The sequence below is a fragment of the Bombus affinis genome, chromosome 4 (genome assembly GCF_024516045.1).
Source record: "Bombus affinis isolate iyBomAffi1 chromosome 4, iyBomAffi1.2, whole genome shotgun sequence".
In the NCBI taxonomy this organism is placed as follows: domain Eukaryota; kingdom Metazoa; phylum Arthropoda; class Insecta; order Hymenoptera; family Apidae; genus Bombus; species Bombus affinis.
Genome location: NC_066347.1, coordinates 6,100,629 through 6,124,407, shown reverse-complemented (window position 1 = coordinate 6,124,407; position 23,779 = coordinate 6,100,629). Strand labels below are relative to the sequence as shown.

At 36.4% G+C, this 23,779-nt stretch overlaps 2 protein-coding genes and 1 long non-coding RNA gene across 10 annotated transcripts in view; all 3 read right to left on the bottom strand.

Annotated features, from left to right (window-relative positions):
- Positions 1-7,178: 7,178 nt before the first annotated feature.
- Positions 7,179-9,101, bottom strand: LOC126915710 (uncharacterized). Its single transcript, XM_050720650.1, has 2 exons — positions 7,826-9,101; positions 7,179-7,636 (listed from the first exon to the last, which is right to left on the bottom strand). The coding sequence occupies exon 1, from the start codon at positions 8,965-8,967 to the stop codon at positions 8,239-8,241; it is 729 nt and encodes a 242-aa protein (XP_050576607.1). The 5' UTR covers positions 8,968-9,101; the 3' UTR covers positions 7,179-7,636; positions 7,826-8,238.
- Positions 9,102-9,198: 97 nt separating this feature from the next.
- Positions 9,199-18,615, bottom strand: LOC126915709 (uncharacterized). 3 transcript variants are annotated; one of them, XM_050720648.1, is made up of 2 exons: positions 14,358-18,615; positions 9,199-9,457 (listed from the first exon to the last, which is right to left on the bottom strand). In XM_050720648.1, exon 1 carries the CDS (start codon positions 18,503-18,505, stop codon positions 17,777-17,779), a length of 729 nt encoding a protein of 242 aa, XP_050576605.1. In that variant the 5' UTR covers positions 18,506-18,615; the 3' UTR covers positions 9,199-9,457; positions 14,358-17,776. The 3 variants fall into 3 exon arrangements, with proteins under 3 accessions (XP_050576605.1, XP_050576606.1, XP_050576604.1); XM_050720649.1 differs by having other exon boundaries at positions 9,199-9,383; XM_050720647.1 differs by lacking the exon at positions 14,358-18,615 and adding an exon at positions 9,589-14,315.
- Positions 18,616-18,736: 121 nt separating this feature from the next.
- LOC126915718 (uncharacterized) overlaps positions 18,737-23,779 on the bottom strand; it is a 52,813-nt gene continuing 47,770 nt past the window's right edge. For 2 of the 6 annotated variants that reach the window (XR_007710301.1, XR_007710303.1), the window contains one exon: positions 18,737-18,995. This is a non-coding gene — a long non-coding RNA (uncharacterized LOC126915718). Of the gene's footprint in view, positions 18,996-19,126; positions 23,765-23,779 lie in introns of all 6 variants that reach the window. The other 4 variants (XR_007710302.1, XR_007710304.1, XR_007710299.1 and 1 more) reach the window with 3 other exon arrangements.

The window sequence follows — 23,779 nt, the reverse complement described above, 5'->3', positions numbered from 1 at the left end:
AATTACACGCGTCTTAGAATTAAAAAGTAAACTGGATTAAAAGATTGCTAAAAGTACATTTACATAGAGAGAAGAATTATACTCTGCAAAATGACTGAGAGTCAATTGAGTTAACCCTAGGTAGTCGTTCCAGTTAGATCATTACCATAATTAGTTGAATTTGATCGCGGTTCTGTGTGCTTTTGGGGCTTATTGGCTTGTTCGTCGTTTAATCAATGCCATTACCTCTAGCACTACTGTTTTATACCTATGAGAGTCGTGAGATGAAGAGACGGAACGCAACTTCCTTGTGCAAGAGTGCGCGTGGATACCATAAATCACGTAACGATCGATGAAAACCAATACTGCGAGGTATCGTTAATTAATGTAAAAACAATAATCTCTATGAGAGGTTGTGGTATACTAAACAACAAACAGAAACGAAAGTTTACCCGGTGTTGCAATGCAGTTATACAATATGATTAATAAATGAAACTTTCGGAATGTATGAAATGGATGTTCGTTTGATTAATTAACGGTTTTTAAATCTTTAAGTTTCAGATTGAATTGTATTATAAATTGTTATTTATAATGAAATAATTGAATGAAACGAACGAATGAAATTAATCTGAACGTACATATTTGACAAAAGCTTAGTAACTCGATTTCCATTAATGTGTTTCTTTAAAAATATTTATAAAAAGATTTCTTGTAGATTTAATTAATATTTCTAGCAGTTATTTGTCATAATTAATTTAATTAGATAAATGAAAACATATTGTACATAAAAGTGTAGACTGAGTTACAGCAAAATAGATAAATAGGTAGGATATACAAATTTTACATTAGGCAGGTATTGGTTCACTTATCAAGATACTCCCTTTTCTTCTTTCCCTTTCTACACCAATAATGTCTTTCTCTTCTTTCTTCTTTCCTTTCCATTTCTTGTCTCTCTCTCCTTTACCTCTCTCTCCCATCGTTTTTTCTTTCTTTTATTTCTCCTCTATCTTCTTTTCTTCCTTCTCTTCCTTTTTTCTGCTTCGAGTGTACATATTAGATCAACGGCATCCGCAGGGTTAAGTATATTTCATGACTCATATATATCTCTCGATGGACCTCCACGAATTATAACTTGGATCATATTACGTCATATGCCGAGGTAGCGTGACGACGTGGCCCCACTACAAATATTTCTTAAAGAAATAAGGTTCTATCGCCTAATATGTAATAACTCGTCAGTGATGCCCCCGGCACGATATTTCTCTCGGCAGAATCAACGCGTTCTCCGCCGACACTGAGGCGAACGAAAGTGTGCCGGGGCATTTTTACAGCACCAGCGAAGGAGAAGGACGAAGGAAGCAAAATCGCCCCGGAGAGTAGTACATCCTTCCCCTATACGAAAGAAAATCGAGGATGGTGTCGTAAAAAGGAATTTACTGGACGACTTATGTGCCCATAGAAGAAAGAGCGGCAATAACACTGGTCAGGAAAAGAGCGAGGGGTTCGGGGGTCAAAAGGCACGCGTCCAAACCCTTTAATTAAGCCCATTTGACGAGCTACGTTGAATTTTGCATCCTTTCTAATTGAGAAGGTCCCAAGATACTTTTCTAATTAAAAAACTTTTTGGCTAGAAAACATTATCTTGCGGAGTTGAATCTTGCTGGTTGCCTCTATACGCAACGCTATTGTAGAATACAACGAAGTGTACTCGTAGCAAGAATAAAACATTCTGGCAAAATTTCTACTTATTTAGCTAGATTTCAGAGCTTTCGCGATTTTCACTGTAATATCCATGTAGTATATGAATTACCTGGTTGATAAAAACGAGTGAACACTTCGAAAATAACTTAGTAAAACTTAAACAAAGAGTGTTCGAAAGATTCGCTTACTGAAAGTTATCAGGTGACAAAATAATTCTATTTCGATGCCAAAGTTTGTGAAGAAGGATTTCCAAAAATATTTTCACAATTCGAAAGGATTCTATGTTTCTGCATTTTTATTACACGAAACTTCTTATCGTTAGCTAACAGCTGTTACAACTGAAGATATATCTCTGGCGAATATAAATTGGCAATTAAGAGCAAAAGTTTTGAAACGGCACTTATGCGTGGTGGCATGAAAGGGATTCAGCTTGCGGAAGAAAGCAAGGAACGGGCCAAAGTGACATCTCGAAAGTTTCTCATTCTTGAAACTTAAGTTTGCCTTTCAGAGGTTGGCCGAAGGGTGAGGAACCGAGTCTCTTCATCTGTCAGGTGCAACCAGTTATCGAGTTACTTAAAGCGTTCCTCCTTGTAAACGTATCTTACGATGCGCTGCTCACGGTTATGTCAAAGAGAAAGCTGCCGCTGGTTACAGCACAGACATCCGTGTGATCCGTTTTTTTCGCGCATCCCTTAAACTGATTGCGTATGTGGGTGAAACGAGCGACTTCTTTTTTGCGAAGCACGCTAGTAAAACGCACGGATGGCCAACATCTTAATTAAATCTGCGCTCCAGTTACTTCTTATTTAAAGAAGACCATCCTTTCTTGCTACATAAAAATATCAAGTTAACGTACAATACAGAGATTACGATGTTCTTGCAAGATCTCTTTCGGAGTGGATGTCCTAGAATATTTTGCCCGAAGTGGAAATAAAAAGACTACAGTTCTCGGCTATCTTTCTAGAACCATTAATTAATTAAAAGAACACTTTTTAAGGATTTCACGATCTCGTATATTCGGTAAGAGTAATAACAGTATATTTTGTAAGTTTGTTAACATTGTATTTTAATTATGTAAAATATTTTCGGTCAGTGACACACTTTCACTGGTAATAAATTTAAAAACGAGTGCCAGGCGGGTAAATAAAAGGAAGCTCAATCTACGGACATGGCGTAACGTATAAATTCATTTCACGGGGGCAGAACTCAATTTATATAAAGCGCTGGCTTTCACGTTTTTACGATCTCCTCCGATAAAACAACAACGTACCATTTGAAGAACGAAAAGATATAGGGCAAAGTTAGCCAAGAAATCAGAGATATGGATAACCGACTATCGACAGTCCGTCGGCTGAGAATAGTTTGCAAAGTTAGGAGGGTGACAGATGATGACGGTGTGACGACATTAATAACACCTTATTAGCGCTAGGCACAATTCGCATATCATTGCCAGATAGATGAGATTGCAGTTAACTTTCTACCAGAGATGGTTCACTTATGGCATTGAAATGTAAAATTCAGACATACATCATTCACAATTCATTTAATCTCCCTTTTGAATTTTAATTACAATTAATTAAGTATTTACCAGATTTAAATACTTGTTATACGAAGTTGCTTTTGTTTCGTTGTTTTATTATAAATTATTTAGTTATATTATTAATTATTATTAATAATTTACAAATTATTTAGTTTTCGTAGACAGATGAGAAATAAGATTAGCTACGTCAAAATAAAACCTCTTTAATTAACAGGATATTTTAACATTTTAAGGAAGCAAATAATTTTTTTATCTACGATGGCTTAAATAGAATATTACGTTATTTAATGTAGACGGATTAAAGATAAAATATTCGAAGAGGAAAGTAATACATTAAATACTATAAAATTGTTTAACATTTCGCAATCTCTGTTGGCAATGATAACCGTAAATATAACACTGATGCAGATGCACGTACAAAATCTTAGCGAATTTACGAGCAGCGTAAAAAGGACACCGTATAACCAATACAGAATAGAACTTTATGAAGCTTTTACGAGCGCGCGCAAAAAATATAAAATTTATACACCGACAGTCATGAAAGGTACAATTTTGTCGCGCATTGCTTTAATGCTTGGTTTTACGATTAGAACCTCCCGTATATTAAATTCTACGGCATCGCTAAGCATACGCTCGTCACTGTTAATTCAAGCTTACCCTATCGTATTATGGAATCCATTTTCGAACTAATAAATTCAAAGCACGCAGCGATTCAAACTCACGAACAAGCGATTGTACACATTCACTTGATATAATTTCGTGACGACTCGTTGCAAATAAAAATTTCCATAAAAAATTTTAGTATTCTCTAATAGAATGCGTGATAAAACGGGATTTTTTATTCGCTAAAATAGTCTACGTTACTTTAACGTTTATTCGATAAGTGTACCCAAACAAATAATCGCAATCGACCTATTCTAAATATAAAAATACTTTTCAATTTATATAATTATCAGATTTAAAAAGAATGACAATTTTCTTTAAATATGCAGATACGATCCGTTTTCTACACATTTTCGTGTCGAAACATGATTAATCGCGATTAGCAAGTCCGGTGATTTGTTCGACCGAGGATGCTCGTAGAAATGAACGCGAAATAGGCGTGGACTTGTCGTTATTCGCGGTCGGTACACTCGGCTTGGAAAAGTTCGTGCCAGGTCCCGAAATGGCGCTGGGTGGACAGAATCAAATAACAGAACGCGGTTTGTTTGCAAGCCACCCCCGAACGGCTGGCACAGGAACATACAAACCATCCCCCCTGAAAACAGCGAGTCCAGTCGCGAGCCCTCCGTTCGCCACTCAACCCCCATGAACACCCCCGGCCACCCCCTTCGAGCCAGAGCAATGCGACTGTAGCAGGACACAGCAATCAACGCGAACGACAGTAGCAACGTTCACCGCATACAGATATCCACGGTTTTATTTAGGGCTTTCGGTTAGAAGGTATAGACAAGTACAAACACGGCCGGAATCCAGCAGCTATACGACAAGGGTGTATTTATATATAGACGTGAATAAGCTGGTTTATAGGTATACAGGTTTTTGTCTATGTGTGCCTGTACACACATATCCGTCGTATAGTTGCCCTGCGCGCATCCAAGAGCCGGTGGAAATTCATTTTAAGTTTAATGGGGATTTCGCGGGACTAATCCGACTCTTGAGCGATTTCGCCCACCAGGGAAAGCTTTAATTAAGGACTTTACCAGGTAGTCGACGTGTGCGTACACAGAGACAGAGGGGGCGCGTATACATCCGAAGACGAAATTGTCCACTACCACTATTTGAATGGATAGAGGAAGCTCGAGGGCCGGATGCATAATTGAACAATGCGCTGAAACGAAAGCCGATTTCTCTACGCTCATTAGCTCAATTGCATTTTTACGATTTAAATAATGGAATCGGTCTGTATTAATTAGCCGAGCCGGTGACAACACGATCAGCTAATGCGTTCCGCGTCCACCAAAGTGAGTAAATTAGTACGTAAACTGTAAATGTTCGGACGATGAAATTACAAAGTGGCACACCAATCTAATCGAAGTGGTAATGTAATAGAGATATAAATATCGATTTACTTTTTCCCTGTAATTTCCGATAATTTTGCTTCGCTTGTAGAGACGTTTCGATGTTCTGCTTTATTTTTAATTTTTATACGTATAAACACGTTCAAAACTAAGGAATTCTATTAAAAACAAAGTTTCGCCGATATACTAGAAATTGAATTAACCGAGACTTAAGAAAACTCGTATTAAATAAACCACCATCGACACGTTCTGGTCTCATTATTCGCCTTTCTAATAACCGGTGCGCGTTCACAAAGGCTTGAAATCTTCAACGGTAGTGGTTCGTTGCATAATTGACGACACAGCGACGAGAGTAATTCGCCTCGTTTACCCGGTACACTCGAAGGCGGGCACTTTTCACCGGTGAATAATAATCGTAAAACGACGATTTTAATGAATCGACTCTCTGCTTGATTATTATACGCGGAAGAGCAAGTAATGAGATTGCCGCGCTTGATACATCCGGCTAGTGGCGAGCTAGGTCCTCGAGCATACAATATGAACCCTTAAACGTGGCATGGCGTATCGCTGGTGAAGGGGAACGACTCGCGTCTATGCATTTACCTTTACCTGGTATACAATCTCGACATACTTGTATAAATATCGAGCGTTTGACGTTAAGGGATCTTGAATAAGGAACACGTAGAGTGGTAAACACCTCGTATCGCGTTGTTCTCCACGCGAAGTCTATACATAGACACTACCGATAACTACTACGATTTTCACGAAGCTCGTGCTAGCAGCGTGTATATATCCTCGCATCGTTTGGTCACAGAGAACTTAATAAAGACCACTGGGGCGTATTGCAATTTGCACGTATGATGCTCGGTTTGCTGAGTGAAAACTGGCCAGTACGATGAGAAATAACAGGGGGCGATAGGATCGTGGGCTAAAAGCGGATAGGAGACGCAACGCGGATGGCAAAATTATTAAATTCGTCGGATATCTCATTTTGGTCCTTTTACCTTCTCCGCTGCCTTTTACGCTCGTTTCACTCCCCTTTTATCCCAAGTATTGGTGTCTTTCTGTAGATCAATCTTTCCTGCATCTGCAACTGCATTTCCCGTTAAGATGAAATTCCCAGCCGGCGAGTGGATATAGAGTTGAGTCTCAGTCGAATGGATAGGAAAAGGGTATGGATTACCGCGCTTCGAACGGGATATAGACTGGCTTAAATTTTCCTCGCGTTTTCTTCTGTTAGAAAATTGATTCATATTCCTATTACTGTTGCTAACAACAATCGTGTATGTATTAAGACATAAGAAGGGACAATTATCTTAGTTTTATTATATTAGTTCTAGTATTACAATACTCCGCATTATATTATATTTCATTTCAACAATGTAATATTTTAACTGATACTATCCTTTTTAGCTTCAACCAGTATATTTGATTGGGTCCTGTTTAAAATAGCGAATCTTTAATGGAAATGCCGTCAACACGCTATGATTTGCTTTCGTAAAGATTTCCACGGGTGCGAGCAAAGTGTAATATCCGGTAGAGTGAAAAATTTCTGCGTGCTACGTTGACAAGGATTCGTATGCACGACAAGAGGGCTGCAAGTTCCCAGAACTTTTAATTGACTCCATCGTGAAACTTAACAGACACGACTTTGATCGTCTTGCTTTCGTTTATCCTGGTCCCGCAATCTTGTAGAGAGACTTGGATTTGACAAGTACGAGAAACGATTTTTACCGCCACGCGAAAGTTTGACAGTTTAAAATAAAAAGTAGAAGGTTCGCGTTTGGTTTAACCATGAGTCGATAAAAAATTTGTCTTCTTCGGATAAAGATGGCGAAAATGTATGTATGATAAGGAATAATGATAAATGTCGAATAGAGGCAAATAACTTTTAGTATACAGGTAATTAATTCTCTATTAAAGTTTTAGTTTAATAATGTTATGTGCTTCATATAATAGCAGTGAGCTAAGCAGCTTACCATTAAATTAAAAATTAGTAGAGTACGAATAAATGAATTCTAACTTCGCGCAAAACATTTAATTATGTAAATGTTCCGTAAATACTGAAAAATGTATTATACAGTACTTGATAATAAATAGGAAGGGCAGTTCTGTGGATAGATATTTAATTCTTTGTTTATTAAGTACACTCCACTTACATAATTGTGTTTAAAGCGAAAATTAGTTGCTACCATTTTAGCTTCTTTTACGTCTATTCTTTCTCTGAATTTTATCATGATAGATAAATATTACTTATTGAGTATGGTTAATTGTTAGTGGAGTTTTAAATTAATCTCCATCGTACTCACTCGACTCTGCATTGAAACTTTATATGCTACACATGTGTGTATAGAAAACGTGTTTGTTCGCGAAGAGGACCTTCTCGCTTGTTTACCTGGAAATTACATTTCGTGTTGCATGCATTGCCTCATGCTGTGGACGGATGGAATTACAGATGAAGCAATAGATGGGAGATGAAAAAGAGGAAAGGACGAAAGAAGATAATCATATAAATAAATTGCAATCTGCTAAGCAGAATGAAATGTTGTACAATTCTTTTATCAACCCAGCTTTTCATAATTACCTTATTTTATGATTTTGTCCAAGATGTTCTTTTATGGTTTTGTCTAAGATTTTTGTCGTCTACTTTCTGACTAACTCTCAAATTCTCATCTTGCTTCAACTTGAACTCTCTTATGGTGTCCAGCCCTAAGATCAGATCATATGTGAAGTTATCATTGCACACTATATAAACATTTATTTCTTTCTCTATTTTATTAATTTTCATTCTAAGTTTCGCCCGGCTATTCCTGAAGTCCTTCCCACTGATAGTCTTAAACATACTCTTGTCTTTTATTATATCTGCCTTTATTTGGTCAATGATTCTTTGGTTAATGTAGCTTGCATTGGCTCCAGTATCGTAGACGCCTTCAACCTCTTTCTGGTCATTGATTCTAACTCAGAGCTTTATCAGTGATTCGTACTTCTCCAGGTATTTTAGTTTTTTCCATTCTCATCTGGTGTTATTGCTTCTTTACTTTCTGTTGTGAATGCTTCTAATGAATTTACCTGCTTTTGGTTCCTCTGAGCATTTCCGTTTCTGTTTCTGCATACTTGTGTTGGGTGAAATCGGCCTGGGAAATTCAGTGCTTCACAAATCACACACAGTTGTTTCTTGGGTGGTGGCTCTGGCTTTCTGTCCAATCTTGCATTATTCTCTTGTATTTTTCTTCCTTTCATCTGGTCTTCATATTGCCCCAAGTGTCTGATTAAGTCATTTGTTGATTGTACAGCTTCTTTATCGATTTTATCTTGAATGTGTATGGGTAATCCAATAACAATTAGATTTATCCTTGTCTCTTCGGAGGTCTTCCTCCTTACTTCCAATATTAATCGTTCCTTTTTTATGGCATATTCAATGAATGATCCTGAAATATATTTAAAGTTATAGGCGTATTGGGCTGCCGACCAACCTTTATTGCTAAAAGCTTTTAGAAATGCCGCCTTCCAATTTTCCCAGTTGTATTCTTCATCCTTCAGCAGATTTGTTTGGTACCATTCTGATGCTGTTTTTCCCAAATATTTCTTCAAATTCTTGATCCTTTTTTCGTCGTTTTGGATCTCGTATTTTTCGCATTCCGTTTCATACTCTAATATCCAATCTGTGGCTTTTTGCGTTCCATCAAATTGTTTTATGACAAAGTCCGTGCCTTCCCTCTCATGCATGTTTTGTTTCTGGAAGATCTCTAATAATGTTTCTATTTGAAGATTGGGCTTCTCGGTTTCGGAATTTATTTATTTCGGAATTTATTTTTTTCGGGCTTTATTTTCCTTGTGGGGACGATCTCCGATACTTCTAAGTAAATATCTCGAAACACTAAGTTTAAACTTGTATCGATGTATGACGCTGCTGTTGGCGTCATCCATCGTGACTGCAATGTTTCTGTAATGGCCTACCTTGGTTAAGCTGTTTGCGGCTTTCTTCACTATCGATAAACTGAATAACCGCGGATGATGATCTCTTGCTTGATATTCTGGAGGAAAGACATAACATACTTCATCTTTTGGTTTTCTTATGGATTCTATGCATTCTATTTTCTCCCCCCTTGCGTTCTCGTTCATGACAATACGTAGCTTCACTTCTAACGGCATGGCGTAGTGAAAATCGATTTGTAAGATCGTAATCTGGGGATAATTCAGGGATCGATTCTGTAGTCTGAAAATCGAGTTTTTATTATGAAGTAAATAATAAAATACAAAAATAAACAACAATTAGTATGCGTCTATAACAATAAATAACAATGATTATCTAAACGGGAAATAACAAGTCTTTAGTGCAATGTTTACCTGAAAATCGAGAATCGATTTTCAACGTCCTGAGCTACCGATCTTCTTCTTCAGTCTTTAAAATCTTAAATAACTATTCTGTAGCCTTGTCTGTCTCTAATGTAACTCTCTGTCCGTCCGTTCGGGAAAAATGTGCTTCTTAAAATGGTCGTCCGTAAAACAAAAGAAGATCGGTTTGCTCGTGAAACACATCCTGTCGTGCTACCCGTAAAACAAAAAGATTCCCTATGTTACATGAACTCTAGGGAGTTTACACCTCTCCTCCTCGTGTTGACAATTACATCGCTAATTGTCTTCTCTGTAAGGGGTCAGCTTACTCGAGTGGAAGAAATTCCCTTCAGATCTCCGATTACCGTTATCCACTTCATATATGGAGTTTGAAATCCTTCTTAGAATTTTGAAAGGTCCTTTCCTAATTTCTTCCAGCTTATTTCTATTCATTTTGTTTCCGTTGTGGGTGAAGACCATATCACCGATTTTAAATTCGTGTTCTCTTCTTTTTTTATCGTATTTTTGTTTGTTGATTTCGAAATTTCTTGTCGAGTTTTTGAATGCTTCTTCTCTGTCTCTTTTTAGGTTTATCTTATTTTCCATTATTTCCTAAGGGACGATTTCAATCATTTTTCCATACATTAAATGATTTGGGGCAAATCCCGTTACACTGTGTCTGGTGTTATTGTATTCTTCTACGCTTTCTTCTGCGATTTTTGTCCAGTTTCTCTTATTTTTGTCTGAATTGATCTTACATCTGATCCTGTTTACTAATGTTTGATTTACCCTTTCGTTCAGTCCAGTGGAGGATGGGCAGTCTGTCGAAGTGAAAATTAATTTAATGTTCCTTTTTCTCGCATACTCTTGAATTTCTTTGGATGTCATTACTGGGTATCGGTCTGCAAGGAAAATTTTTATGGAATCAGTTTCTCCTGTCGAGTCTATAAGTTTTATGATATCTTCTGAGCGTTGTGTTTTCGATGTGGAGATAAAAACAGCCCTTGAAAAATGATCGATGAGTATGTGCATGTATTTCTTTGGTGAGTTGTTATTGGAAAAACCTCCGACCGTATCGAATGACAATATTTCAAACGGTTTCCTAGCTGGTCCTAGTTTCGACATAAACCCGATCGGTCTTCTCGTTCTGCTTTTATTCTTGATGCAGATTTCGCAATGTTTGCAGAATTTGTCGACAATTCGGTCCATCTTTTTGAAATAATAAAAGGGTCGGATTTTCTTCAGTATATGGTTTCTTCCAATATGACCAAAGAAATCATAAACCTTCCTTATGATATATTCACCAAACTCTTGTGAGACGAATATACGTTGGCGTCCTTTAATATTTTTTAAAAAAATCTCTGATTTTTTTATAAGGTCTTTCGTATTTTTAATATTTTCTCTGTTTTCTTCTTGGTCTTGGATTATGTCTTGTTTTTTTTATAATATTTGCTACTTTCAAAACATCTTCTTCATTCTCAAAGCTTTCTAAGACGGGGTTCCTGGATAGTGTGTCTGCCTCTATGTTGTATTTTCCTGGAGCATACATGATCTTGAAGTTGTACTGCGACAAGTAGTGTATCAGGTTTCCTAAGGTTTCATCGGTTCTTGCCTTGATTCTCATTCATTCCAATGGTTTATGATCTGAAAGGACAGTGAAATATCTACTAATTAAACAATGTTGCCAGTATTGAATCGTCTCTTTAATAACAAGACATTCAAGGTGGATTGCTTTTCTCTTTGCCTCTGTTGGTTTCAATTCTCTTGAAAAGTACACAATCAGATATAACATCCCGTTGGCTCGAGGTTGCTTTAAAACTGCTCCTAAGCCCTCTCCACTTACATCTGTGTAAATAAATACTTCTTTGTTATGGTCGTATATTGAAAGGATCAGGCTTGAACAGAGGTATTCTTTAATCTTTTGAAATGATTGTTCACATTCTTCATTCCAAATAAATTCTGTGTTTTTTCTTAATAATTTGTGTAGTGGTTCCAAGAGTTTGCACGCGTCTTCTATGAATTTATAATAAAAATTTATTTTTCCTAGTAATTGTCTCACATTCTTCTTATTTCTTGGACGTTCAAATTCACGTATCGCTTTTAGGTTATCTTTTCCTGGTTTCACACCATCTTTCTCTATAATGTGGCATAGGTATTTTACTGAGTTCTCTGCGAATTTACATTTGGCCAGTTTTAATCGGAAGCCTTCTTTCCTTATAACCTTCATCAACTGCTCTATGTGTTTGATATGTTGACCAAACGTTTCGGAGAAGACTAGGATGTCGTCGATGTAGTTAATGCAAAATTCTGCTAATCCGTTCCTTCTAAGAGTATTTGCCAGCGCCCGTTGGAAAATAGCAGGAGAGATTTTTAGTCCGAACGGTAAACATTTCCGTTGCCAGTGTCCATTTTGTGTTATGAAGGCTGTCTTCTCTCGGTCCTCTTTTTCTATTGGAATTGATCAAACGCTGAATTAATGTCAAACGTTGAGAAAAAACAGCAATATCCCGCTTTGACTATGATATATTCATTTCTTGGGAACGGTTGCCATTCCAGAACTACAATTTTGTTTATCTCTTGGAAATCAATACACAGTCTATCTCCACGATTCGACTTCTTTTTAAAAGCTAGTGTCATCGGTGCTGTGAATGGTGAACTGATTCCTCTGTTAGATCCTGTTCTAGTAATTTCGTACTCTGGAATTCTATTTCTCTCTGATCTGGAATGCCACATCTGTATGGTTTCTTTGATATGTATTGGTTTTCAGTTAGCTCAATGGAAGCCTCTTGATATTTCCTAGTTCCCATATCGAATTTGTGTTTGGCAAATATGTTTATATATATTTCTCTATATATTATAGAAAATTTATAGATAATTCTTTATATTTTATAGAGAATTTCTCTATATTATATATTCTCTATTCTTTATATTCCTCTATAAGCTGGCTTACCTCTTTTTTTGTAGGTTATTTAGGTGTCCTAGGTTGTCCATCTTCTTGTATTCTGTAACGTTTATCTTTCTTCTCTGATTATTTCTTCTTTCTTCTTTTCTATTAAATATTATTTCTTCTTTGTCGTCTACTTTCTGACTAACTCTCAAATTCTCATCTTGCTTCAACTTGAACTCTCTTATGGTGTCCAGCCCTAAGATCAGATCATATGTGAAGTTATCATTGCACACTATATAAACATTTATTTCTTTCTCTATTTTATTAATTTTCATTCTAAGTTTCGCCCGGCTATTCCTGAAGTCCTTCCCACTGATAGTCTTAAACATACTCTTGTCTTTTATTATATCTGCCTTTATTTGGTCAATGATTCTTTGGTTAATGTAGCTTGCATTGGCTCCAGTATCGTAGACGCCTTCAACCTCTTTCTGGTCATTGATTCTAACTCAGAGCTTTATCAGTGATTCGTACTTCTCCAGGTATTTTAGTTTTTTCCATTCTCATCTGGTGTTATTGCTTCTTTACTTTCTGTTGTGAATGCTTCTAATGAATTTACCTGCTTTTGGTTCCTCTGAGCATTTCCGTTTCTGTTTCTGCATACTTGTGTTGGGTGAAATCGGCCTGGGAAATTCAGTGCTTCACAAATCACACACAGTTGTTTCTTGGGTGGTGGCTCTGGCTTTCTGTCCAATCTTGCATTATTCTCTTGTATTTTTCTTCCTTTCATCTGGTCTTCATATTGCCCCAAGTGTCTGATTAAGTCATTTGTTGATTGTACAGCTTCTTTATCGATTTTATCTTGAATGTGTATGGGTAATCCAATAACAATTAGATTTATCCTTGTCTCTTCGGAGGTCTTCCTCCTTACTTCCAATATTAATCGTTCCTTTTTTATGGCATATTCAATGAATGATCCTGAAATATATTTAAAGTTATAGGCGTATTGGGCTGCCGACCAACCTTTATTGCTAAAAGCTTTTAGAAATGCCGCCTTCCAATTTTCCCAGTTGTATTCTTCATCCTTCAGCAGATTTGTTTGGTACCATTCTGATGCTGTTTTTCCCAAATATTTCTTCAAATTCTTGATCCTTTTTTCGTCGTTTTGGATCTCGTATTTTTCGCATTCCGTTTCATACTCTAATATCCAATCTGTGGCTTTTTGCGTTCCATCAAATTGTTTTATGACAAAGTCCGTGCCTTCCCTCTCATGCATGTTTTGTTTCTGGAAGATCTCTAATAATGTTTCTATTTGAAGATTGGGCTTTTCGGTTCCGGAATTTATTTATTTCGGAATTTATTTTTTTCGGGCTTTATTTTCCTTGTGGGGACGATCTCCGATACTTCTAAGTAAATATCTCGAAACACTAAGTTTAAACTTGTATCGATGTATGACGCTGCTGTTGGCGTCATCCATCGTGACTGCAATGTTTCTGTAATGGCCTACCTTGGTTAAGCTGTTTGCGGCTTTCTTCACTATCGATAAACTGAATAACCGCGGATGATGATCTCTTGCTTGATATTCTGGAGGAAAGACATAACATACTTCATCTTTTGGTTTTCTTATGGATTCTATGCATTCTATTTTCTCCCCCCTTGCGTTCTCGTTCATGACAATACGTAGCTTCACTTCTAACGGCATGGCGTAGTGAAAATCGATTTGTAAGATCGTAATCTGGGGATAATTCAGGGATCGATTCTGTAGTCTGAAAATCGAGTTTTTATTATGAAGTAAATAATAAAATACAAAAATAAACAACAATTAGTATGCGTCTATAACAATAAATAACAATGATTATCTAAACGGGAAATAACAAGTCTTTAGTGCAATGTTTACCTGAAAATCGAGAATCGATTTTCAACGTCCTGAGCTACCGATCTTCTTCTTCAGTCTTTAAAATCTTAAATAACTATTCTGTAGCCTTGTCTGTCTCTAATGTAACTCTCTGTCCGTCCGTTCGGGAAAAATGTGCTTCTTAAAATGGTCGTCCGTAAAACAAAAGAAGATCGGTTTGCTCGTGAAACACATCCTGTCGTGCTACCCGTAAAACAAAAAGATTCCCTATGTTACATGAACTCTAGGGAGTTTACACCTCTCCTCCTCGTGTTGACAATTACATCGCTAATTGTCTTCTCTGTAAGGGGTCAGCTTACTCGAGTGGAAGAAATTCCCTTCAGATCTCCGATTACCGTTATCCACTTCATATATGGAGTTTGAAATCCTTCTTAGAATTTTGAAAGGTCCTTTCCTAATTTCTTCCAGCTTATTTCTATTCATTTTGTTTCCGTTGTGGGTGAAGACCATATCACCGATTTTAAATTCGTGTTCTCTTCTTTTTTTATCGTATTTTTGTTTGTTGATTTCGAAATTTCTTGTCGAGTTTTTGAATGCTTCTTCTCTGTCTCTTTTTAGGTTTATCTTATTTTCCATTATTTCCTAAGGGACGATTTCAATCATTTTTCCATACATTAAATGATTTGGGGCAAATCCCGTTACACTGTGTCTGGTGTTATTGTATTCTTCTACGCTTTCTTCTGCGATTTTTGTCCAGTTTCTCTTATTTTTGTCTGAATTGATCTTACATCTGATCCTGTTTACTAATGTTTGATTTACCCTTTCGTTCAGTCCAGTGGAGGATGGGCAGTCTGTCGAAGTGAAAATTAATTTAATGTTCCTTTTTCTCGCATACTCTTGAATTTCTTTGGATGTCATTACTGGGTATCGGTCTGCAAGGAAAATTTTTATGGAATCAGTTTCTCCTGTCGAGTCTATAAGTTTTATGATATCTTCTGAGCGTTGTGTTTTCGATGTGGAGATAAAAACAGCCCTTGAAAAATGATCGATGAGTATGTGCATGTATTTCTTTGGTGAGTTGTTATTGGAAAAACCTCCGACCGTATCGAATGACAATATTTCAAACGGTTTCCTAGCTGGTCCTAGTTTCGACATAAACCCGATCGGTCTTCTCGTTCTGCTTTTATTCTTGATGCAGATTTCGCAATGTTTGCAGAATTTGTCGACAATTCGGTCCATCTTTTTGAAATAATAAAAGGGTCGGATTTTCTTCAGTATATGGTTTCTTCCAATATGACCAAAGAAATCATAAACCTTCCTTATGATATATTCACCAAACTCTTGTGAGACGAATATACGTTGGCGTCCTTTAATATTTTTTAAAAAAATCTCTGATTTTTTTATAAGGTCTTTCGTATTTTTAATATTTTCTCTGTTTTCTTCTTGGTCTTGGATTATGTCTTGTTTTTTTTATAATATTTGCTACTTTCAAAACATCTTCTTCATTCTCAAAGCTTTCTAAGACGGGGTTCCTGGATAGTGTGTCTGCCTCTATGTTGTATTTTCCTGGAGCATACATGATCTTGAAGTTGTACTGCGACAAGTAGTGTATCAGGTTTCCTAAGGTTTCATCGGTTCTTGCCTTGATTCTCATTCATTCCAATGGTTTATGATCTGAAAGGACAGTGAAATATCTACTAATTAAACAATGTTGCCAGTATTGAATCGTCTCTTTAATAACAAGACATTCAAGGTGGATTGCTTTTCTCTTTGCCTCTGTTGGTTTCAATTCTCTTGAAAAGTACACAATCAGATATAACATCCCGTTGGCTCGAGGTTGCTTTAAAACTGCTCCTAAGCCCTCTCCACTTACATCTGTGTAAATAAATACTTCTTTGTTATGGTCGTATATTGAAAGGATCAGGCTTGAACAGAGGTATTCTTTAATCTTTTGAAATGATTGTTCACATTCTTCATTCCAAATAAATTCTGTGTTTTTTCTTAATAATTTGTGTAGTGGTTCCAAGAGTTTGCACGCGTCTTCTATGAATTTATAATAAAAATTTATTTTTCCTAGTAATTGTCTCACATTCTTCTTATTTCTTGGACGTTCAAATTCACGTATCGCTTTTAGGTTATCTTTTCCTGGTTTCACACCATCTTTCTCTATAATGTGGCATAGGTATTTTACTGAGTTCTCTGCGAATTTACATTTGGCCAGTTTTAATCGGAAGCCTTCTTTCCTTATAACCTTCATCAACTGCTCTATGTGTTTGATATGTTGACCAAACGTTTCGGAGAAGACTAGGATGTCGTCGATGTAGTTAATGCAAAATTCTGCTAATCCGTTCCTTCTAAGAGTATTTGCCAGCGCCCGTTGGAAAATAGCAGGAGAGATTTTTAGTCCGAACGGTAAACATTTCCGTTGCCAGTGTCCATTTTGTGTTATGAAGGCTGTCTTCTCTCGGTCCTCTTTTTCTATTGGAATTGATCAAACGCTGAATTAATGTCAAACGTTGAGAAAAAACAGCAATATCCCGCTTTGACTATGATATATTCATTTCTTGGGAACGGTTGCCATTCCAGAACTACAATTTTGTTTATCTCTTGGAAATCAATACACAGTCTATCTCCACGATTCGACTTCTTTTTAAAAGCTAGTGTCATCGGTGCTGTGAATGGTGAACTGATTCCTCTGTTAGATCCTGTTCTAGTAATTTCGTACTCTGGAATTCTATTTCTCTCTGATCTGGAATGCCACATCTGTATGGTTTCTTTGATATGTATTGGTTTTCAGTTAGCTCAATGGAAGCCTCTTGATATTTCCTAGTTCCCATATCGAATTTGTGTTTGGCAAATATGTTTATATATATTTCTCTATATATTATAGAAAATTTATAGATAATTCTTTATATTTTATAGAGAATTTCTCTATATTATATATTCTCTATTCTTTATATTCCTCTATAAGCTGGCTTACCTCTTTTTTTGTAGGTTATTTAGGTGTCCTAGGTTGTCCATCTTCTTGTATTCTGTAACGTTTATCTTTCTTCTCTGATTATTTCTTCTTTCTTCTTTTCTATTAAATATTATTTCTTCTTTGTCGTCTACTTTCTGACTAACTCTCAAATTCTCATCTTGCTTCAACTTGAACTCTCTTATGGTGTCCAGCCCTAAGATCAGATCATATGTGAAGTTATCATTGCACACTATATAAACATTTATTTCTTTCTCTATTTTATTAATTTTCATTCTAAGTTTCGCCCGGCTATTCCTGAAGTCCTTCCCACTGATAGTCTTAAACATACTCTTGTCTTTTATTATATCTGCCTTTATTTGGTCAATGATTCTTTGGTTAATGTAGCTTGCATTGGCTCCAGTATCGTAGACGCCTTCAACCTCTTTCTGGTCATTGATTCTAACTCAGAGCTTTATCAGTGATTCGTACTTCTCCAGGTATTTTAGTTTTTTCCATTCTCATCTGGTGTTATTGCTTCTTTACTTTCTGTTGTGAATGCTTCTAATGAATTTACCTGCTTTTGGTTCCTCTGAGCATTTCCGTTTCTGTTTCTGCATACTTGTGTTGGGTGAAATCGGCCTGGGAAATTCAGTGCTTCACAAATCACACACAGTTGTTTCTTGGGTGGTGGCTCTGGCTTTCTGTCCAATCTTGCATTATTCTCTTGTATTTTTCTTCCTTTCATCTGGTCTTCATATTGCCCCAAGTGTCTGATTAAGTCATTTGTTGATTGTACAGCTTCTTTATCGATTTTATCTTGAATGTGTATGGGTAATCCAATAACAATTAGATTTATCCTTGTCTCTTCGGAGGTCTTCCTCCTTACTTCCAATATTAATCGTTCCTTTTTTATGGCATATTCAATGAATGATCCTGAAATATATTTAAAGTTATAGGCGTATTGGGCTGCCGACCAACCTTTATTGCTAAAAGCTTTTAGAAATGCCGCCTTCCAATTTTCCCAGTTGTATTCTTCATCCTTCAGCAGATTTGTTTGGTACCATTCTGATGCTGTTTTTCCCAAATATTTCTTCAAATTCTTGATCCTTTTTTCGTCGTTTTGGATCTCGTATTTTTCGCATTCCGTTTCATACTCTAATATCCAATCTGTGGCTTTTTGCGTTCCATCAAATTGTTTTATGACAAAGTCCGTGCCTTCCCTCTCATGCATGTTTTGTTTCTGGAAGATCTCTAATAATGTTTCTATTTGAAGATTGGGCTTCTCGGTTTCGGAATTTATTTATTTCGGAATTTATTTTTTTCGGGCTTTATTTTCCTTGTGGGGACGATCTCCGATACTTCTAAGTAAATATCTCGAAATACTAAGTTTAAACTTGTATCGATGTATGACGCTGCTGTTGGCGTCATCCATCGTGACTGCAATGTTTCTGTAATGGCCTACCTTGGTTAAGCTGTTTGCGGCTTTCTTCACTATCGATAAACTGAATAACCGCGGATGATGATCTCTTGCTTGATATTCTGGAGGAAAGACATAACATACTTCATCTTTTGGTTTTCTTATGGATTCTATGCATTCTATTTTCTCCCCCCTTGCGTTCTCGTTCATGACAATACGTAGCTTCACTTCTAACGGCATGGCGTAGTGAAAATCGATTTGTAAGATCGTAATCTGGGGATAATTCAGGGATCGATTCTGTAGTCTGAAAATCGAGTTTTTATTATGAAGTAAATAATAAAATACAAAAATAAACAACAATTAGTATGCGTCTATAACAATAAATAACAATGATTATCTAAACGGGAAATAACAAGTCTTTAGTGCAATGTTTACCTGAAAATCGAGAATCGATTTTCAACGTCCTGAGCTACCGATCTTCTTCTTCAGTCTTTAAAATCTTAAATAACTATTCTGTAGCCTTGTCTGTCTCTAATGTAACTCTCTGTCCGTCCGTTCGGGAAAAATGTGCTTCTTAAAATGGTCGTCCGTAAAACAAAAGAAGATCGGTTTGCTCGTGAAACACATCCTGTCGTGCTACCCGTAAAACAAAAAGATTCCCTATGTTACATGAACTCTAGGGAGTTTACACCTCTCCTCCTCGTGTTGACAATTACATCGCTAATTGTCTTCTCTGTAAGGGGTCAGCTTACTCGAGTGGAAGAAATTCCCTTCAGATCTCCGATTACCGTTATCCACTTCATATATGGAGTTTGAAATCCTTCTTAGAATTTTGAAAGGTCCTTTCCTAATTTCTTCCAGCTTATTTCTATTCATTTTGTTTCCGTTGTGGGTGAAGACCATATCACCGATTTTAAATTCGTGTTCTCTTCTTTTTTTATCGTATTTTTGTTTGTTGATTTCGAAATTTCTTGTCGAGTTTTTGAATGCTTCTTCTCTGTCTCTTTTTAGGTTTATCTTATTTTCCATTATTTCCTAAGGGACGATTTCAATCATTTTTCCATACATTAAATGATTTGGGGCAAATCCCGTTACACTGTGTCTGGTGTTATTGTATTCTTCTACGCTTTCTTCTGCGATTTTTGTCCAGTTTCTCTTATTTTTGTCTGAATTGATCTTACATCTGATCCTGTTTACTAATGTTTGATTTACCCTTTCGTTCAGTCCAGTGGAGGATGGGCAGTCTGTCGAAGTGAAAATTAATTTAATGTTCCTTTTTCTCGCATACTCTTGAATTTCTTTGGATGTCATTACTGGGTATCGGTCTGCAAGGAAAATTTTTATGGAATCAGTTTCTCCTGTCGAGTCTATAAGTTTTATGATATCTTCTGAGCGTTGTGTTTTCGATGTGGAGATAAAAACAGCCCTTGAAAAATGATCGATGAGTATGTGCATGTATTTCTTTGGTGAGTTGTTATTGGAAAAACCTCCGACCGTATCGAATGACAATATTTCAAACGGTTTCCTAGCTGGTCCTAGTTTCGACATAAACCCGATCGGTCTTCTCGTTCTGCTTTTATTCTTGATGCAGATTTCGCAATGTTTGCAGAATTTGTCGACAATTCGGTCCATCTTTTTGAAATAATAAAAGGATCGGATTTTCTTCAGTATATGGTTTCTTCCAATATGACCAAAGAAATCATAAACCTTCCTTATGATATATTCACCAAACTCTTGTGAGACGAATATACGTTGGCGTCCTTTAATATTTTTTAAAAAAATCTCTGATTTTTTTATAAGGTCTTTCGTATTTTTAATATTTTCTCTGTTTTCTTCTTGGTCTTGGATTATGTCTTGTTTTTTTTATAATATTTGCTACTTTCAAAACATCTTCTTCATTCTCAAAGCTTTCTAAGACGGGGTTCCTGGATAGTGTGTCTGCCTCTATGTTGTATTTTCCTGGAGCATACATGATCTTGAAGTTGTACTGCGACAAGTAGTGTATCAGGTTTCCTAAGGTTTCATCGGTTCTTGCCTTGATTCTCATTCATTCCAATGGTTTATGATCTGAAAGGACAGTGAAATATCTACTAATTAAACAATGTTGCCAGTATTGAATCGTCTCTTTAATAACAAGACATTCAAGGTGGATTGCTTTTCTCTTTGCCTCTGTTGGTTTCAATTCTCTTGAAAAGTACACAATCAGATATAACATCCCGTTGGCTCGAGGTTGCTTTAAAACTGCTCCTAAGCCCTCTCCACTTACATCTGTGTAAATAAATACTTCTTTGTTATGGTCGTATATTGAAAGGATCAGGCTTGAACAGAGGTATTCTTTAATCTTTTGAAATGATTGTTCACATTCTTCATTCCAAATAAATTCTGTGTTTTTTCTTAATAATTTGTGTAGTGGTTCCAAGAGTTTGCACGCGTCTTCTATGAATTTATAATAAAAATTTATTTTTCCTAGTAATTGTCTCACATTCTTCTTATTTCTTGGACGTTCAAATTCACGTATCGCTTTTAGGTTATCTTTTCCTGGTTTCACACCATCTTTCTCTATAATGTGGCATAGGTATTTTACTGAGTTCTCTGCGAATTTACATTTGGCCAGTTTTAATCGGAAGCCTTCTTTCCTTATAACCTTCATCAACTGCTCTATGTGTTTGATATGTTGACCAAACGTTTCGGAGAAGACTAGGATGTCGTCGATGTAGTTAATGCAAAATTCTGCTAATCCGTTCCTTCTAAGAGTATTTGCCAGCGCCCGTTGGAAAATAGCAGGAGAGATTTTTAGTCCGAACGGTAAACATTTCCGTTGCCAGTGTCCATTTTGTGTTATGAAGGCTGTCTTCTCTCGGTCCTCTTTTTCTATTGGAATTGATCAAACGCTGAATTAATGTCAAACGTTGAGAAAAAACAGCAATATCCCGCTTTGACTATGATATATTCATTTCTTGGGAACGGTTGCCATTCCAGAACTACAATTTTGTTTATCTCTTGGAAATCAATACACAGTCTATCTCCACGATTCGACTTCTTTTTAAAAGCTAGTGTCATCGGTGCTGTGAATGGTGAACTGATTCCTCTGTTAGATCCTGTTCTAGTAATTTCGTACTCTGGAATTCTATTTCTCTCTGATCTGGAATGCCACATCTGTATGGTTTCTTTGATATGTATTGGTTTTCAGTTAGCTCAATGGAAGCCTCTTGATATTTCCTAGTTCCCATATCGAATTTGTGTTTGGCAAATATGTTTATATATATTTCTCTATATATTATAGAAAATTTATAGATAATTCTTTATATTTTATAGAGAATTTCTCTATATTATATATTCTCTATTCTTTATATTCCTCTATAAGCTGGCTTACCTCTTTTTTTGTAGGTTATTTAGGTGTCCTAGGTTGTCCATCTTCTTGTATTCTGTAACGTTTATCTTTCTTCTCTGATTATTTCTTCTTTCTTCTTTTCTATTAAATATTATTTCTTCTTTGTCGTCTACTTTCTGACTAACTCTCAAATTCTCATCTTGCTTCAACTTGAACTCTCTTATGGTGTCCAGCCCTAAGATCAGATCATATGTGAAGTTATCATTGCACACTATATAAACATTTATTTCTTTCTCTATTTTATTAATTTTCATTCTAAGTTTCGCCCGGCTATTCCTGAAGTCCTTCCCACTGATAGTCTTAAACATACTCTTGTCTTTTATTATATCTGCCTTTATTTGGTCAATGATTCTTTGGTTAATGTAGCTTGCATTGGCTCCAGTATCGTAGACGCCTTCAACCTCTTTCTGGTCATTGATTCTAACTCAGAGCTTTATCAGTGATTCGTACTTCTCCAGGTATTTTAGTTTTTTCCATTCTCATCTGGTGTTATTGCTTCTTTACTTTCTGTTGTGAATGCTTCTAATGAATTTACCTGCTTTTGGTTCCTCTGAGCATTTCCGTTTCTGTTTCTGCATACTTGTGTTGGGTGAAATCGGCCTGGGAAATTCAGTGCTTCACAAATCACACACAGTTGTTTCTTGGGTGGTGGCTCTGGCTTTCTGTCCAATCTTGCATTATTCTCTTGTATTTTTCTTCCTTTCATCTGGTCTTCATATTGCCCCAAGTGTCTGATTAAGTCATTTGTTGATTGTACAGCTTCTTTATCGATTTTATCTTGAATGTGTATGGGTAATCCAATAACAATTAGATTTATCCTTGTCTCTTCGGAGGTCTTCCTCCTTACTTCCAATATTAATCGTTCCTTTTTTATGGCATATTCAATGAATGATCCTGAAATATATTTAAAGTTATAGGCGTATTGGGCTGCCGACCAACCTTTATTGCTAAAAGCTTTTAGAAATGCCGCCTTCCAATTTTCCCAGTTGTATTCTTCATCCTTCAGCAGATTTGTTTGGTACCATTCTGATGCTGTTTTTCCCAAATATTTCTTCAAATTCTTGATCCTTTTTTCGTCGTTTTGGATCTCGTATTTTTCGCATTCCGTTTCATACTCTAATATCCAATCTGTGGCTTTTTGCGTTCCATCAAATTGTTTTATGACAAAGTCCGTGCCTTCCCTCTCATGCATGTTTTGTTTCTGGAAGATCTCTAATAATGTTTCTATTTGAAGATTGGGCTTTTCGGTTTCGGAATTTATTTATTTCGGAATTTATTTTTTTCGGGCTTTATTTTCCTTGTGGGGACGATCTCCGATACTTCTAAGTAAATATCTCGAAACACTAAGTTTAAACTTGTATCGATGTATGACGCTGCTGTTGGCGTCATCCATCGTGACTGCAATGTTTCTGTAATGGCCTACCTTGGTTAAGCTGTTTGCGGCTTTCTTCACTATCGATAAACTGAATAACCGCGGATGATGATCTCTTGCTTGATATTCTGGAGGAAAGACATAACATACTTCATCTTTTGGTTTTCTTATGGATTCTATGCATTCTATTTTCTCCCCCCTTGCGTTCTCGTTCATGACAATACGTAGCTTCACTTCTAACGGCATGGCGTAGTGAAAATCGATTTGTAAGATCGTAATCTGGGGATAATTCAGGGATCGATTCTGTAGTCTGAAAATCGAGTTT